The 16,728-nt window shown below is 44.5% G+C and overlaps 2 protein-coding genes across 8 annotated transcripts in view; one reads left to right on the top strand and one right to left on the bottom strand.

The window, feature by feature from the left end:
* Positions 1-1,061: 1,061 nt before the first annotated feature.
* b9d1 (B9 protein domain 1) lies at positions 1,062-2,975 on the top strand. The gene is made up of 7 exons (XM_086132129.1): positions 1,062-1,244; positions 1,392-1,460; positions 1,758-1,869; positions 1,967-2,063; positions 2,259-2,321; positions 2,468-2,535; positions 2,644-2,975. The coding sequence occupies exons 1-7, from the start codon at positions 1,182-1,184 to the stop codon at positions 2,793-2,795; spliced, it is 624 nt and encodes a 207-aa protein (XP_085988255.1). The 5' UTR covers positions 1,062-1,181; the 3' UTR covers positions 2,796-2,975.
* A 47-nt stretch (positions 2,976-3,022) lies between these two features.
* The window catches only part of epn2 (epsin 2), a 35,263-nt gene continuing 21,557 nt past the window's right edge, over positions 3,023-16,728 (bottom strand). Inside the window, exons 1-10 of one of the 7 annotated variants that reach the window (XM_086132121.1) lie at positions 15,361-15,650; positions 10,782-11,482; positions 10,438-10,592; positions 9,209-9,321; positions 8,860-8,964; positions 8,439-8,544; positions 7,683-7,835; positions 7,358-7,450; positions 6,058-6,285; positions 3,023-5,881 (exon numbers count right to left, since the gene is read on the bottom strand). In XM_086132121.1, the coding sequence (XP_085988247.1) occupies positions 5,592-5,881; positions 6,058-6,285; positions 7,358-7,450; positions 7,683-7,835; positions 8,439-8,544; positions 8,860-8,964; positions 9,209-9,321; positions 10,438-10,592; positions 10,782-11,212 (1,674 nt within the window). In that variant the 5' untranslated portion in view covers positions 11,213-11,482; positions 15,361-15,650 and the 3' untranslated portion in view covers positions 3,023-5,591. Of the gene's footprint in view, positions 5,882-6,057; positions 7,451-7,682; positions 7,836-8,438; positions 8,545-8,859; positions 8,965-9,208; positions 9,322-10,437; positions 10,593-10,781; positions 11,483-12,383; positions 12,518-13,129; positions 15,323-15,360; positions 15,657-16,728 lie in introns of those variants that run through there. The other 6 variants (XM_086132126.1, XM_086132123.1, XM_086132124.1 and 3 more) reach the window with 6 other exon arrangements.

Genomic DNA, 16,728 nt, shown 5'->3' with positions numbered 1-16,728 from the left:
AAATGATGGCTTATTTTATAGCCTGTGTGAGCACTTGATTTTCTACACTGTAACTCAAATTACACCAAATTATCCAAACAAAGGAAGCTAAAAGCCACATGGAGCAGTAAGACTTGAAACATAGAATCAGTGTGGTACGATGAAAAAAAATCTTATTGGCTTCTGGGAGTATAATATTAAGAACATGGGTTGGACAAGTGCAATGGACCCGGGTCCCACAACATAGCGTTTCTAATAAGTGAATAAAAAATGCAGTTATACAGATTTTCTGGCAAAAATAAAACACCAAACCAATTTAGTACGAAACACAAAGTCAGGCACACTTGATTTTGCTGGCTTTGGGCCGGAAGCTCCCTTGTCACAATTTGGTAAATTTATATTTATTCACAAATCTATATGGCTGGTGTTATTTTTAACCACTTATTGGGCAATCTAAGTGTTGGAAATGGCTTGCTCTCTTTGAACAAAAATGCCATTTGAGGGGTCTCCTGAAAAGTGATGATTTTGGAGGTATGATTATTCCGCCTGATGCAAGCCATTTGCTTTAGTGAGCTACAATAAAATAAGAGTCGGCTGGGTTAAGCCTTCAGGCCTAGAGTTTGACACAAAGCAAATGTAATTTAAGTGAACACATGATGTGTTTAATTTGCGTTCTGAGAAGGTTCTTGCAATATGCCCCCTCATTCCCAGCTCCCAGATCGAAAACGTTTGTAAACCCCCACCTTACTGTGTCCCCATGCTCAGTTCAAATTGTGGCTAATGGCTACAAGTGTTGTGCAGGGATACTAATGAAAACACTTGGTAGACAGACACACGACACTGTTTGGCTGAAACATTGTTGTGCAACTGAATTCACGTCCTAAATTGAAAATATGCACTCATTTAATTGTTTGATTCACTCACCAACATGTTGTCTTCCGCTCCTCATGACCACTGCCAACGCTTTCCGGTGTCATCAGTTAAATATTTGCTGCCATCTTGTGGGTATTTAGAGAAATGGTACTCCGCTATTGCGCGTGTGTTAAATTTGTGCCTCGCGAAGAACCATAGGGTGGGGTGGAACAAGCGTCGCCTTAGCAACGGAGGGGCTTTAGCTAGCACTCCGAACAGGCTAAATGTACTGTATCTTCTAAAAATATAGACTTCTGAAAACAGATTCGGATGTACTGTTTTAAGACAGGATGGCTGCAAACAACCCATCTGTGTTTCTTCTCTCGGTGAACGGACAGATTGAGGGAGCGAATGTGAGTTTTGCCTGGCGTTTCTAGCATGGCGGCTAATATAGGTCAGCTCTCTAGCGTTTTGAAGCTCGTAACGCTATGCATTCGTGCAGGTTGAAGAAAGAGATTTAATTTGTCCATCTACTTGACATGGCGTATTTTCCATTTCAGTTTCCGAGTTATGACGATTTGTACTGCAAATACTGCTTTGTTTACGGCCAAGACTGGATGCCCACTACTGTGAGTACCCTTCTGAATGCAGTGGATGATAGTAAAGTTTTATGTCACACTGCACAGCCCGAGGAATATATGCGTAATGTGTTATATTAATTCTATTATCGTGTATCTTGCGACCAGTCAACCTTTGCCCAAAGTCAGGTGGGATAGAGGCTCGAGCTCTCATTTGCACTCAAGAGCCAGGTTTTTTTTTTTTGGTGTTGTTTATTTTTCAGCGATGCACTAGTTGTTTTTTTTAAGTTGTGATTGTTTACCAATTAAAATGTTTATGATTTTATTCTAATTTATTTGCCTTTGTAGGGTTTGGAGGAAGGCATCACTCAAATAACATGTAAAGGCAGTCAATCGTCACACAAATTGATATGGAACTTCCCACTGGACATCACTTTTAAGAGCACAAACCCTTCGGGATGTGAGTCTCTCTCACATGCACACACTAACAGGAACTAATAATTTCATTCCATCGGAGGAAATGTTTATCGAAATCATATGTGCTCTTTTTAAATTAGGGCCTCAACTTGTGCTGAGTGTGTATGGACCAGACGTGTTTGGCAATGATGTGGTCAGAGGTTATGGAGCAACACATATCCCGTTAACACCTGGAAAGTCAGTGCTATCCTCATCAACTTTCAATCATATTTGCTTGTAGAATATATACTCACCAGCTGCAACAACTTTGAGATCCATTACAAGTGGCGTATCAAATGATAGATAACAGCATATTGTAAAGCGTCCCGCAAGTGTATGTTGTATGCCCTTTTAAATGTGTGAAACATATCAGCTCTTTGTTGGCCCCCGCAGACATACACGGACCCTGCCCATGTTTGTTCCTGAACCCACATGGAGACTTCAAAAATTCACCAGGTTAGTTGACAGTCGGGTTGGTGTCGGGACAGTGGCAGTTTTTTTTAAATGTATTTTTTTGTCATTATACACCACAATGCATTACAAAGAAAGCTTTGTAATGTAGAGAGAAAGTATTACTGTAGTCTTTTTTTTTTCTTTTTTAGTTGGCTTTGGGGACGTCGACCAGAGTACACAGACCCTAAAGTGGTAGCCCAGGGTGAAGGGCGAGAAGGTATGTGTGGATGTTCATTCTTTCTGGTAAATAAGAACAGAAGCAATGAAATTGGATTGTTTTTTTTTTGTCCGCGTTCACATTAGGTAACCTATTTTATTATTACAGTGACGCGGGTTTGTTCCCAAGGATTTGTGACAGTCTGCTTTAACATCATCATGAAGGACATGAAGAAACTGGGCTATGATTCTGGACCATCAAATTCCTCAAACACACAATCTTACGCCACCACATCTGGCTGGTCCACGGATGAAACGTGACCATTTCTAGTGTCCGTCCTAACGCTCTGGTTATGATTACTACAACACATCGAAATTATGGTAACTGTCCTGTTTTATATTCAAAATTTGTTTGATGCAAATGTCTTTGTAAATGGCTTTGTTACGTATTCCATCATTTGTATTTTTATATTTTTTACATAAAGTTTGACTTTACCGAGACGTAATGATCTTTGTTGTTAAAAACAAAAAAAAGACACTCACAAGGGTTACAGAGTTGATGTGATATACATTTACTTTAAACCAATGCAGCTACACTCATCCTCAACCAACAGGGGGCGCCCTGCTGTGCTCGTTTATTTAGATGCCGTTAAGATTCCACGGTGACGTGTCCTACAAAAACCCATTACACAGAATAATAAAGGTCAAAAAAAAGAACGGTATGTTACAATAGTACAAATGATAAATTATATTATACAGATATAATGCCGTCAGATTGAGCACGTATCGAATAAAAAGCAGCCTGCTCCCAGCACTATGAGAAGAGTAACTAGACAGACGTGCAGATGAATAAAAAGGTGGCTATTAATGCATATAAAGACAGTCTGTAAGGTCAGGTATTCTCTCAATAAAAGCATAGCGAATACAAAGTGATGCATCATCAGCTTGTTACACACGGGCCATTACGGAACCACACCGCCACTGTGAAACGGTCAGAAAAAAAAGTGGTCATTTGCAGTGTCATCCAACATTTTTGTTTTCCATCATCGCTTCAACGTTAGTGAAATCAAGGAGGGTGACTAAACAGTTTGTCTGCGAGGCGCCGTTCAATAAGCTCGTATTAGCAAAGCCATCTTTGCAAAACATCTCTTTTTAACATGAACTGACCGCACTGTTTGCATATATTATTTGTTTTGTGATTTAACGGTTTCATTGGGCTGTATGCACTCAATCCACCTATCGCCCATCCATGAGCCAAGAAAAAAAAAAACACCATCTTTCCACCGCTTTATCCATCGCGTGCAGTTGAAGCCGCCCCTCCATTTGCCGGAGAAATGCATGCCTTTAGAGCAAGACTGAAGTGTCCTGTTCAAACTAGCATAGCACAGCAGATGGGAGGGGGTGGCAGCCCACCAAAGGGGAACTAAAAATATTGGCAGTGAGTTGTCTCCATCATCTCATATTACGCTCTGTTTCTCTACAAAGTAATCCTCCAGTATTCATTTTTGCACAAACTTAAAAAATGTCGTGGAAAGCAACAATGTGTACGTCGGCGAACAAAAAAAAATGAAGTGTGACCTGATGCTGGGTTTTGGTCTGGGGGGGGGGGCGTTGGGGCATTCAGACTTGGAGATCAGTCGCTGTGACTTTGGTAACAGTTGTTGCTTCTAAGAGAAGTGAATGGCTGACCCATAGGGTGAAACACTAAAATGACCTGATGCAGACTAAAATATGCAGCTAGTAAACACCTCGACGACAGAAAAAGGATCTGAATGAGTAAATAGTCAAATGTAACCATGAAAAAAGACATCGTAACTCCTCCATGGAACACAGTTTGCTCTTCGACTGCGTGTTCACCAGGTAAAATTGTGTGGCAATGAATCCACCCTCTTAAGTTGCTGATTGAAGCGTGCCAACACAAGATGCTGCAGACCAACAGGTAACCGCCACAATTCTTACAAACTGCCGACATTGTGCATTCAAGTACACGTGGAAGCTGGTATCTCTCGTTCAAACTGCGCACGCGCTCCCTCTTCCCTTTGACCCTAGTACAAAAACAAAACTTTTTTCCCCCCAACAACACCTACTTACGTGCTTGAATACTGACACTGTGACATTGAATATATTTATGTCTCAACGCACATTTGGGTGTGGCCTTAATGTCGTATATCACATGGGAGTTATAGGATCGGGGCATTGACAAGTCATCTGCGAGCATGCCATGCCACTTAATCACTCGGCTTGCGGGGGTTTGTCTCCTTTGAGAAGCATTCACGCAGTTTAATACCGCGACCCGTGTTGGTCAGCATGTTTTGTGGCGAGTCAAGAAGGAGTCCAATGGCGTGCCCAGCACTGTGATGGGAGTGGTACAGAAAAAGTCCAAGTTTGAGCTGTCATGCCCCGTTTTACAGCTGGCCTCCTTGCCTACGCTAAGGTGTCGCGGTGAGCCCAACAGTCGCGTAAATTATTAGTAAAAAAAAAAAGCCAACGAAATGTGCAAAATCCCTGCTTCGGAACACACACAGAGTATAAACATATCTGACGGTCTCTATCATTCAAACGCCAGTAAGTGAAGGAAAGACTTACTGGGAAATACACAGTGTAATAGCACTAATATGTGCACCCACTCTCCCACGCATACACGCATGCGCCTACACGCGCACACGATTCAGCTGACGGGGCTTATAAAAGATTAGCTCTAGTGACGAGATAAGATCCTGGCGTTAGTAGAGTCAGGCTTCTGTCACCCCACAGAAGAAAGGAGCAATCCTACGGAGGAAGGGAGGAGGGTGAGGGACAAGTGGACTGTCTTCACCTGCCTCTGTGGGGGCCCGGGGGGGAATGTAAACACCCCTGCTACTCTAGCTCTGATGCCAAGTGGACAGTGATCTACATCAGTGTCGCATCGAAATGGAACACACGGGACGAGGCAGTTTGTAGCACAAGGAGAGGAGGAAGCGTGTGGTAATGTTAAAAGGATGCCACAGTGTCTACGAACTTGCTGGGGGATTGGTTAGAAAAGGGAGACATGGGACGAGACAACTTCTCCATGAAGCTTTGTAGAGATGGGGGGGGGGGGGGGTGTTCTGCGTGCACGTTGTCCTGGCAGTCATCCCTTCACAAAAGGAATGGGTTGGTGGCTCCGGTGGGTTGCGACCCAGCCTGGGGGGGCGTGCTCATCAGTGGCTGGGGCATAGCGCCCATCGGGCGTCCCACGGGGGCCATGCCCGCTAATGGGACCATGGAGATGGGTTGAGTGGGCAAGGAGGATACGGCCATGGAATCAGCCATGCCGCTGGCGAACCCCGAAGGCATGGGGCTGACTCGCATCTGGTTGAGGGTTGGAGGGGCCGGTTGGCTCACTTGGAAGGGGTTGGCAAGGGTGGCGGAGGCTGCCGCGGCGCCACCTGAGTAAACACGGACAATGTCAGAAGCACAAAAAGACGCTCCAAAAGGAGTTCCAATCTTTTATCGGTCATTTGGAATCATCAACAATTTAAGACATGGTAAACATGTATGTTTCTCTTTTTGTGTGTTGGCAAAAAAAACCAACAAAACATTTTAACAGCTGACATGCACCTACCCGTGGAAGCCAAGAATGGGTTAAACGCTGGTGCAGGTTGGGCTGGTTTGGTCACAAGAGAATCCAGGTTGACCAAGGCAGCGTTGGGCCCCAGGAAAGACTCTGGAGTCTTCCGGGTTGGATTTGAAGAAGTAGAGATGGATGTGGGAAGGGGGTCGAAAATGTCCAAACTGCTGCTGCTAGCAAGACTGGCTTGGGATGGAACAGAGGATGCTATACCACCATCACCTACAAAACACAAGTTGTTGTATACATGCAGAAACCGCAATTACAATCAAGCGGGGGCGGGAAATGGAACAAAAATGAAATCAGAATACAGTACATGACATATATACATTTGACATATATCAGACTCAATACACAACAAACGATACTCAAGTAAATGTATTCTGCTGAGAAGGACATCTCAACATTAAAAGTTGAAATCCAAATGATACAGTGCATTCCATCTGCACGTGAGTTTTCACTGTAAAAAAAAAATCTATATTGACACATTGGTCAATCAGAAGAAACTACTATGGGAGGACATCAGAAACAGACAGCCTTTGTGGTAGCAATGGATACAAAGAGCGATGGAGACCCACCAAACCCAGCAAGCCATCTTCTACACGTGTCATTTGGACAAATTCATCTCAGAATAGCAATTAACATGACAATCCTTCGGATTTTAGCAAATCTAGCACGGTATCCGGCATGTTTGCATTGAGCTGAAGCACAAGTCTCGATCTAGGACCACCCTGCCGGCAGAATCTAACCGAAAGGGGGAAAGCCACGAAGACCCGTGCCAAGCTGACCTCGCATTCGGAATTTATGGAAACAGAGTTCTTCATTACAGTAATGAGAAAAGGCTCGAAATCATTGTTTTTCTTTGCCCAAGAGTTTTGCGAATCATTGACTTCATTTGAGGAGCAACTTTGAAATTTTGAGGAGCAATTTTTTTGCATGTTAATCCTAAAAACTGTGATGCAAAACCTCTGATATTGAGCCTTGTGATGTTAAAAAAAAGTGCAATTAGCTGACACCACAACAAGATTAACACCCCAGTGATACAAGACCAGACCAGAGCAAATGGCCTTCTCTTTGAAAATCTGATTGTTATGGCAGCATGTCTTTCGTTGGGTTTTCTCGTGGAAAAGAAACATGGCTGCTCTAGGCTCACTGCTCGAGTCTGGTAGTATAAACATACACAGACAGGACACATGTGTGTGTGTGTGACCTGCAGAAATATTAGAACAGCGGACGGCACGTAGGAGGAACAACACAGACTGTGTCAATAGGGAGACAAGGACAGGGTGAGTACCAGCAGGGACAGAGGAGGAGGAACGCAGGCTGTCAAACTCTGAGAGGTCCTCTTTGGACGTACCATTGGATTCACTGAACAGGTCAAAGCTACCTGGATGGAGACAACACACACATATAATACAAAGCAAAGACGAACACGTGCACAGATGGTGACAGACAAAACAAATGTGAATGAATATCTAAGTCGATTCAAAGGAGACAGACGCAAAACAGGCAAATGGCACAACCAAACACCATTTGCGTCTCCAGGATGCCGTTCCATCATTTGTTCTAGCTCATTACTTTGTCATTGAAAGCATCAGCAGCCTTCCGCTATGGGTTACCTGCGTTGGAAGCCTTGGGGCGAGTAGCGGCCGACCCCCAGGGATCAGATGGGGGAGTGGAGTTTGATGCCCATGGATCACTGCTCTTCATGGCTGGAAGTGAGGTAGGAGCCCCCCACGGGTCCGCTGAGGCCGCCGACTTAGAAGCAGAACCTTGGGGGTGAGAAATAGGTCGACTGAGTGGCAAAATATGGATTGGTTAAATATGAGCTACAAGAATGAGTGTTTTGGTGGCAGGAATCAAAGGTCCAAACGATCCCCCTTTCAGCTGTTAAGCCAAACTGTCTCTCCTCCTGTCACGACCTTTCTAACACAATTAAGTGCCTTCATTACAGTGTAGCCTCACGAGTTTGTCGAGGAATTTTGCAAGTGCCTCCCCTTTGACATCAGTGAGGGAAGTGAACAAACTGAAAACGGGCATTCGCTAATTACTGATGTCAACTGTGCGTGAGGTCTTGGGTAAATAAGATATCCCCCATTCAACCATTGGTGCTGTTTTTTTTTCTCTACTACCCCTCGCAATTGTCACTTATTTCTCCCCGCAAACCCGGTCCTTAATGTGGTCTGTCAGGGGTGAATTTCTGCAGTGGAAACTCTCGTCTATTTTGCTTTATTGTCACTGGGCCTGCAGAGCAACATTCCTAGTAGTCAACCAACAGTTCTCAGAGTTTCAGGTAGGCGTGAGGCACTTACACACAAACACAGTCCCGAATACATCGCCCTCAAAGTAAAAACACGCAAATGCGGAATGTGTACCATAAGATTTCCAGGGGTCTCCTTTGGACAGAGCTCCTGCACCCCAGGGGTCAGCACTGGCACCTGGCTCTGGAACATCCATTAAATCCATCAGGGATGACTGCGGCTAAAAAATCATTTAAAAAAAGAGGAAGGTTCATTTGAAAATTGCTAGAGAGAAAAAAAACTATAGTGGTAGCAACTGTGCATGTAATATGAAACTGCTTAGCTGTATTCGCAGTCATCTCATGTTAATGAAAATGAACAGTCATGCCATTTATTGAGTCACATAATTGGTGGGCTGACTAGGCCATCTTCTGTTAGATTCATCACTGCTTCAGGGTGGGGGAAGAGATCGTGTCGGGCAAAATGAGCGTGAGGAGACTAATTTAGCATATTTGTGCCAAGTCACTTGATGTTTCATGCTTTGATGATAACTTACCTCTTTTTTCTTGTGTGCCAGTTTGCCAGAGTCCGGACCTCCCTTCTTGCTCTCCTCCAAGGCCATCTGTAGTCTTAGATCGTCCCCTCTGCGTATGCGCTCCTCCTGTAATTTGGCACGCGAGCGATTGACACTTCATCTTCACCTAAGGTCTGTCATTGATTACATATACAGGAGTAGATTGTGTACACTTTATGTGATTCCAAAACTACACACAATACTGACAGAAACTAGACGAGCCCTCAAAGACGTTCCTCAAACATGAGACTGATTTGATACAATGCAGTAACGACCCAGATGTGCACTGATGGTGATTCATTGTCTGCCATGGAGCGCACATGCCTCCTACCTGCTCTGCTGCTTCTCTGCTCATGGCCAGAGCCAGTTGCAGCTGTAGTTCCTCCTCACCGCTCGTCTGAGGTCTGGCTTGCTCCAACTCTGATCCCGCATTGGGAGATGTGGCTGATGGACAAAAGCCGGCACAAAACTGCCAAATTAAACATCAGGGATGACCCAAAATCACTCCCCCCCCCCCCCCCCCCCAGACTCAGTACAAGTAAGAGTACTCGCTGAAAATGAAAATACATACAATTAGGAAATATGTATAATGCAATTAAGTTGCCGGCCTACTTTGGGCACTGTGAGAACAAGGGCATATGACAGGTCAACTCCATATTTGCATTGTTTTCAGTCACACTCAGCCACTACACAATAGCTCGGAGCTTCAAGCGAAATCTCTCCTAGCTCCGCCCACAGGGTCGACTCAGTCTTATTCCTATTGGCCAGACTTAAGTTCCGTTTTCTCAAATGATGACTCAGCTCTCGGACCTGCTCTGCCGCCTCACGGCCGCATACTGAAGCGTATTTACATGGAGGTATGTGGGCCACATACTAAGGTCGAGAGCGCACTCCGTGCAACACGTATGATCCACACAGCCTCAAAACCGCACGCTTGCAAACGCACACGAGACTCACAATTGGTACTGTGTACAAACGGCCAAGTGTCAAAAGGTGAAAAGAAAACAAGTCAAGGCTCACGCTTTCATTTCAAATTCTCCCATGTTTCCGCCTGCCCCCGTGGTGCGTTACTCCATTTCCTGACTGTGATTTTTGATTCTTTTTATCTCTGCCGTGGTTTCAAAGACTCCATTGTAGGATTGCTTTGGTCACTGGCACATTGTACCCACCAAAATCAAAAACTACCAGTCCTGTAATTACCATTTCGCCACGCTATCTTCACTGACAGAGAAACTGGTTTATGCTGCATCTTAATTTTCATCTTTGTATCTCCATATCTTTTTACACGCTCACTATATTTATTAGCCCATCCACGCAAACTCATTTGAATGAAGAGGAGCATATTGCTTGGGAAGGGGCTTCAACTCCCATAGTGAAAAGCCAGGGTGCATGCAAATGTGTTTGGGCTGGGAGGACATGCACTGCTCCAAAAAATAAAGGGAACACTTAAACAACACAATGTAACTCCAAATAGTAATCTTTACTTTTTCAGCAGTTTAAATGAAGTGGGTGTTATGATGGTAATAGATAGTTCAACTTGAAAAACAAAATGATACTCACATCCATGGTAGGAGGCAGGCGAGCCCTCCGACCTGCCGTACTCTTCACTGTAGGAAGTCGAGAGGTTGGGCTGGGATGAGCCTCGACCAAAGCCCATCTGACTGCTCCCTGTGGACACCTGGGCCATACGCTCTTTGGTCTTCAAAGCCTGAGACCTATGCGGACAAAACACAGCAATCTTCTTGAAAAATCCCCAAGGGTCTTCTCTTTACCAAAAGGCTCAGAGGGGATAGAGTCTTGAGACTTGAAAACAGCGGTAGTTGTTTTGAAGTGCTCTATAACGCGGCTGCTGAGTCGAACCGAGCGGCGTTGCGCGGGTTTCAATTGGATGACTAATATCTTACCGCTCTCCTTTGAGACGATCTTCGTCTTTAAGAAGGACCACGAGCTGCTTGCTCTTCTCCCTCACGTTGATGCCCTGGTCCTTACCATCTCTGTCAACATACTGGAAGTCTTTCAGAGTCTGGATGGCAAAGATGTTCTCCTTGCACTGCAGCGCCACTCGCTCCGAGCCGGTCTTGATCAGGTAGTCGAGGAGGGTGAGCGCTTTGTAGACATGGCGCCAGTTCTTGCCGTGGTCATTGAGTCGTCTCCAGATCATGCTCATGATCTCACTGAAGGCCACCACGTTGTAAGTTAAGTCGGCGATTTCCGACATGAGTGAAGATGAGGGGCCCCAAGGGTCATTGGAGGTCGCCTCTCTGACTTTCTTTTCTGCGTCAGAGTAGTTGTTCACCATGTTCTTCATTTGGCGGCGGATGGTGGAGCTTGGCATTGTGGCGGTTGAGGTGGAACGCGCAGGGGATCAACAGTTTCAACTCTGGCACCGACAGGAGCGCTCACGCCACAGGTTTTGCGTATTTAAGCAAAAAGCTGCGTGTCAGTCTAAGGGCTCCTGGTCCGAAAAAAAAACTTTGTGCTGGATAAGTAAGAGTCTATGAGGCTTCTTCAGGCCAGTGCAGTGTTCCTGAGTCCTCCAGAACAATGTCTGTTAAAACCATTTCCGCACACAAAGTGCCGACAGTGCTTGCGACCGTGCCATTACCTAGGAAGCACAACGTAATAGTTCATTAATTACAGGCGACAGATGTTATGTTACAGTGAAGCATCCAGAATCCGTAACGACAAATTTGTCGAGGTCTCTTGGCCAACAGTAACTATGATCTTATCTAACGTTACGTTCAACTTATGAATCGTCATAGAAACCTGTGAAATAAAAATCAACAAGAGGATGACATATGATGTGATTATTGGAGAATCGAAATCATTCATAACCCAACCGTATTCAAAGAGATTGCTGTCCTGAAACATCATTAACTGTAAAACAAAGTCCTTTAGATCTGAGGTGAAAGTTATTCATGGCTCTCGCAGATAGGTATTCCGCACTGGTCTCCGTCTTAATCCTAATTAATAGTTAACAAAAACATTTCTAAACCATAATATTCAAGTGTATCACCTATTCAACTATTGGTCTCCACGATGAAGAGAAAAATCCGTTTCCTGTACTATACTGTATCTGCACCCTTTGTCCTCAACATCCAAAGGGATGGCTACGGGCATGTCCTATTCAGTAATATCCTACGCGCACTCGGCATGCGCCAGCACGCCCCACAACCAAATGACGGCGTAAACAGTGGCTAGGTAGGGAGTGTTCAGAGGTGCGCGTTTCATTTGCAAAGTCACTATTTGAAGGTTTGATTGTGAGGGCAGCTTCCGGCCTGGCCATGCCACGGAGGGACAGCTGGAGGGGAAACGAGGATGCGTGAGAGCGCTTGGGGAATGAGAAAACAACTTGGCACATCCCGTCAACTCACTTAATGCCAGTCAAATGTGATTCCTGTGGAGAATGCCCCCGCTCCCACGCCACCCCCGCTAACTTTTCCTCATCACCCTGCATCGCCATGAATACGACCGAGGCCTAATTACACATCTGCTGCAATAATCACCTATTCACTCACTGCAGACAGGAGGAAGAGAAGAGAGTCTGTCTTGTCCATCGCGACCCCCACTACTATCCCCGGCCCAAATACACACATGCGCATGCACGCAGACACACCGGAAAACAAACCCCCACCACAAACGCAGCCGGACCCCCCCCCCCCCCTTCCCTTTCGTCCTTCTTGGGCTGATCTCACAAATTTCTATGAAACAAGCCTGTGTGGAGAAAGGGTGGAAATGTGTCAATCGAGTTCAAACATTCATTAAAATCGGAAATCCGATTTTTCCAAACAAGCATGTTTATTTTTCTGCAAACACTCATTTCCACCACACCCCATCTTCAAGACAAAATAACAGTCCTGACATAGCCAATCGTCTTCCTTTTCGGGGAACAGCACAACACTAAAGTCATGGTGAGCATTTGCCTGAATGTATGTTGTCCCAGACACAAAACAGAATTGATCTGCACTTAGCACACAGCACAGCAAACGAAGAGTCATATCATTGTGCTTTTTTCCTGAGCTCGAAGGCTATTCCAAAAGTTGAAGGGCCTACAGCAGACAGAGTGACGGTTATCTTTCCACATTATGTTGTCTTTGCTTCAGTACAAAGACATGAGGCAATAACATGACATGAGCGATACGGATGGGATGTTACATCCATCTTCGGGGTAGAACGCTTTATGGCTTACAGATAAGCGGTGACCAATTTGCAGATGGTTATTACTGCTGTTTTATTTAATTAGAGTTCGTACCATATTTAGCATCTGTGGCCTCTCCCAGGCAGACTGCAGCAGCTAAAATAAAAAAAAGATGTAAACTGAAGAACATAAGCACCAATGTGTTAAAAGTACTTGGTTTTGCTGATGACTTATTGCAATGCTCTGAATTATGGATGCAAAAGTACCACTTTTTTTCCCAGGCTGAGTACTAGTTCAAAGTAAAACAAAGACATGAAACTAACGGACTCCGGATTTCAAGGGACAAAATCTGCATTGTAGTGTCCATCTGCCACAGAGAGTTGTATTGCTATTCCAGGCAATTAATCATGATTTTGATACGGGCTTCTCTTGATGTTTAAAACAGTATAACCAAATAAATTTTACTCTTGTGCAGAACGGGGCGGTGCGTTTGCAAGTTCGCGACGCTGTGAAGGTGCCCTGAATGCACCATGTTTGTGTAGCACATGTGTGATGTCTGTGCGAGTCTGCCATCCCTGAGCATGCTCTTACGTTGTTTAATGACAACCCAGTAGGGAGTTTACTGTCAAATTAAAAACACGACAAAAATTCATTGCTAATCATAAAAAACGTACATACTCCATACCCTGCATTTAAGTAAAGACCAACCTGTGTACAGTGTAGCATCTGTGATCATGACGTCTCTGATCTACTTGTGAAAGGAGACTTTGCATCTCTCCTTTTTCATCTACAACTGCTTCAAACAACAAAGCCTATATTGTTGTTGATATTTTTTTTGCCAGAATCAAACGATGATCGGTGTGGCACAAAACCTTGGAAATGCACCATAGGTTTGTTTGAAAAATCACTACAAAGACAACTTTGCCCCAATAACAGTTCAAAGTATTTCCCACAACGGTACAGGAAACCTAAAACAGGTCTACCTTGACAGCAGCAAAGCAGAGTGACGGAAAGCTGATAGGGAGATTGAATGCTCGCCTGGGCACTCCTCATGAGGCTGACAGTGTTTCTCTTTGTTGAACACAACTCATCATACACACACATGCCACACATAGACTCGACCAACAATTTCCAGCGACAATGATCACATGACAATAATAATTGTTGACCAATAATTAAGTTCCAACACAAATGTTTGTGTGTTATACAGTCTGCAGTAAGGTATGGTTAATAAGGATCGAAGCAGTTTTTAAATATAGGGGCGAGCCACGTCCTGATAGGTCCGTCCTTGCGTCTCCGTAGCCTGTAATTAAAAAGCCAGGTCATGCAAGAGATGACAACAACAATGATGCTCATTGCGCCACCCATTATGACAACACACTGGCTCGGTCCACAGCCACAAATAACACAATATTTCACATTCACTTGTACTGTACAGCCAAAAGCAGTCCTGTGTACTGTTTCAGTTAGAAACACAATCAATGCTGCACAGAGACAGCGCCCTGGCACAAAAATGCTAAATGACGCAAAACCGCATCAAAGAGCATTGAAAACGTGACATTATTCAGTGTTGGCAAGGCGTAGGAATGTAGGGGAAACCATGAATAAACGGCGATGCCGCAAAATAAATAGAACAAATCACAGCGTTTCCTTGAACTGACGCGTTGATTTCTCACGAGCCACTGACGTAGCTTTAGTTCCCTATAGACGCAAACTAGCTCACTCACTCTCACACCCACCTACGTCCTGTATTCCGACAAGAAATCAACACAAATATTTTATGGAAGTTAGCGCGGAGTTTGTGAAATCTCAGTCGAAATAGCCTGGATGCTAACTAGCGATTAGCGGTAATGTTAGCAAGTTGCGCGCAAACTTGTGAGTTAACTTGCGTAACTTTATTCGCAACGTGCCTTGATGACGATCAATGTTGGTTCACCGTTTATTGTTTTTCACACCTCAGTAAACAGGCCGCTGGAGCCAGGTGGCATTTTATTCACGCCGAGTGTTGGGACACTTCGACGGAAAAAAAAGTTGGGGAGCAAAGCTAGCCACCCGCAGAGCTCGTCGGTGCTCTCTTTGGTCGGTTCAATCACGTCAAATGTCGCCAACTCGGCGTCAAATCGCACCGCTTGCTTTGTGTTTATTGGAATTATATCCGACCCTGCGTTGCACAATTAACGTAATCCATAAACGGTACTAAATCAGTCGACTAGCATGCTAAAAGATGTAGCCAATCCCCTACTAACGGGTGCTCGGTGGAGACATCGCCACTGAAAACTGGATTAAGGGACTCCACCAAACGTCGAAATAATTCCTCTACGTATTCAAAGCAGGCGGTATCTTACCGTTTATTTCGAACTGGGTCTGATTTAAATAAGAGTCCAGGGCTGTAGACCCTAAAACGCGTTCCTCAAATTCCAGACGTTAAAAAAAATAAAAATGGGAAAAAATCAAGATAGTGTACTTATTGCGGCGAGCTTGTTGCGCCTCCGCCTAGCCAAAGTGTTGCTAATGCTAATGGTAAGCTAAAGGTTTCCCCTCCTCCAGAACATGGCGGGCGGTTTGGGAGGTGGGAGAGCCGGGGATGGGTGTGACCGACGCGGCCTGACTCACGCACACACAAAAGACCTTCCTTCCCTGGAAGCCATGTCAGCCGTCAATGAAACGCTACATGAGCCCGGTCAGCTCGTTTCAAGAGGACAAACACGGCCGGAATCTGGCTCAACATTGTTCTTCAGAGTAGAACCTTTCTATAACTAAACAATCAATCGTTCCCAGTAAATGGGTGAAACGAAGTGCAACTAAACTCAACTACTTCGTTCATGTACTTTGATCATTAATGTACTTTGATCATTCCACAAGTGAAGGGCAATTTAGACACCATATACTTCCGACTCTGTGTGTGTTATCCCATCTCCAATTCTTGATCTTGTTGGCAAAGGCCATACTTCCTGGCTTCCTGGTCTGCTTTGTTAAACCTGTTTAGTGGCTGGTTGTGAAACACAAACGTATCACTTTCTTGATGTCAGTTCCCACTAAACAGCAGCATCAGCAACTATGAAATCAAATACACGATGCCAATGTCTGGAATTTCCAAGGCGGTCAGTGTGTGTGTGTTACAGGTGTGACAGTGTGAGCCTGGAAAACATTGCAGAGCAGCATTCCATCCCTCAAGTCTTTTTCCACTGCATGTGTCTGATCATGTCTCAGCGTCATGGCGGCATTTATCACGTTTTTTTAGACTCACAAAAATACAGTGTATAATATTTAAATCAGGTTTTATGAATAGACGAGTGTAAAAGTGGACTGAGCTGCAGGCACGTCCTGCTTAAAGGGTGGACAGTCTAACATGAGAGGAAGAAGAAAAATCATTCATGTAATACAGTTTTAGATGTTTACACCACTGCACAATTTGCACTCGTGTTTGTGGTAACTGATGATGAACTCAAAGTGAATGTACTGTATGAATACAAAAATAATGGCGCTTGTCTGCTGTAGCTTAATAATCACGCACCTCCAGTTTTGGCCAGTAGAGGTCAGGCGTGTTCTAGTTTTGATTGAGAAAACAAACCTAAAAGAAGCGTCTTTTTAGATTTGATGTGAAATAGACAGCTACACTTATTTCTAGCAGTCACAAATTGTCTGTTCTCACAGGTCAAAACATTAGACACAACTAAAGAAATAGTGCAATTTCACAGAAACCTATTTTGAAT

Source organism: Hippocampus guttulatus, chromosome 16, assembly GCF_054856545.1.
Source record: "Hippocampus guttulatus isolate MCC_2025c chromosome 16, RoL_Hgut_1.0, whole genome shotgun sequence".
NCBI lineage: Eukaryota > Metazoa > Chordata > Actinopteri > Syngnathiformes > Syngnathidae > Hippocampus > Hippocampus guttulatus.
This window is presented reverse-complemented; position numbering and strand designations above follow the sequence as displayed.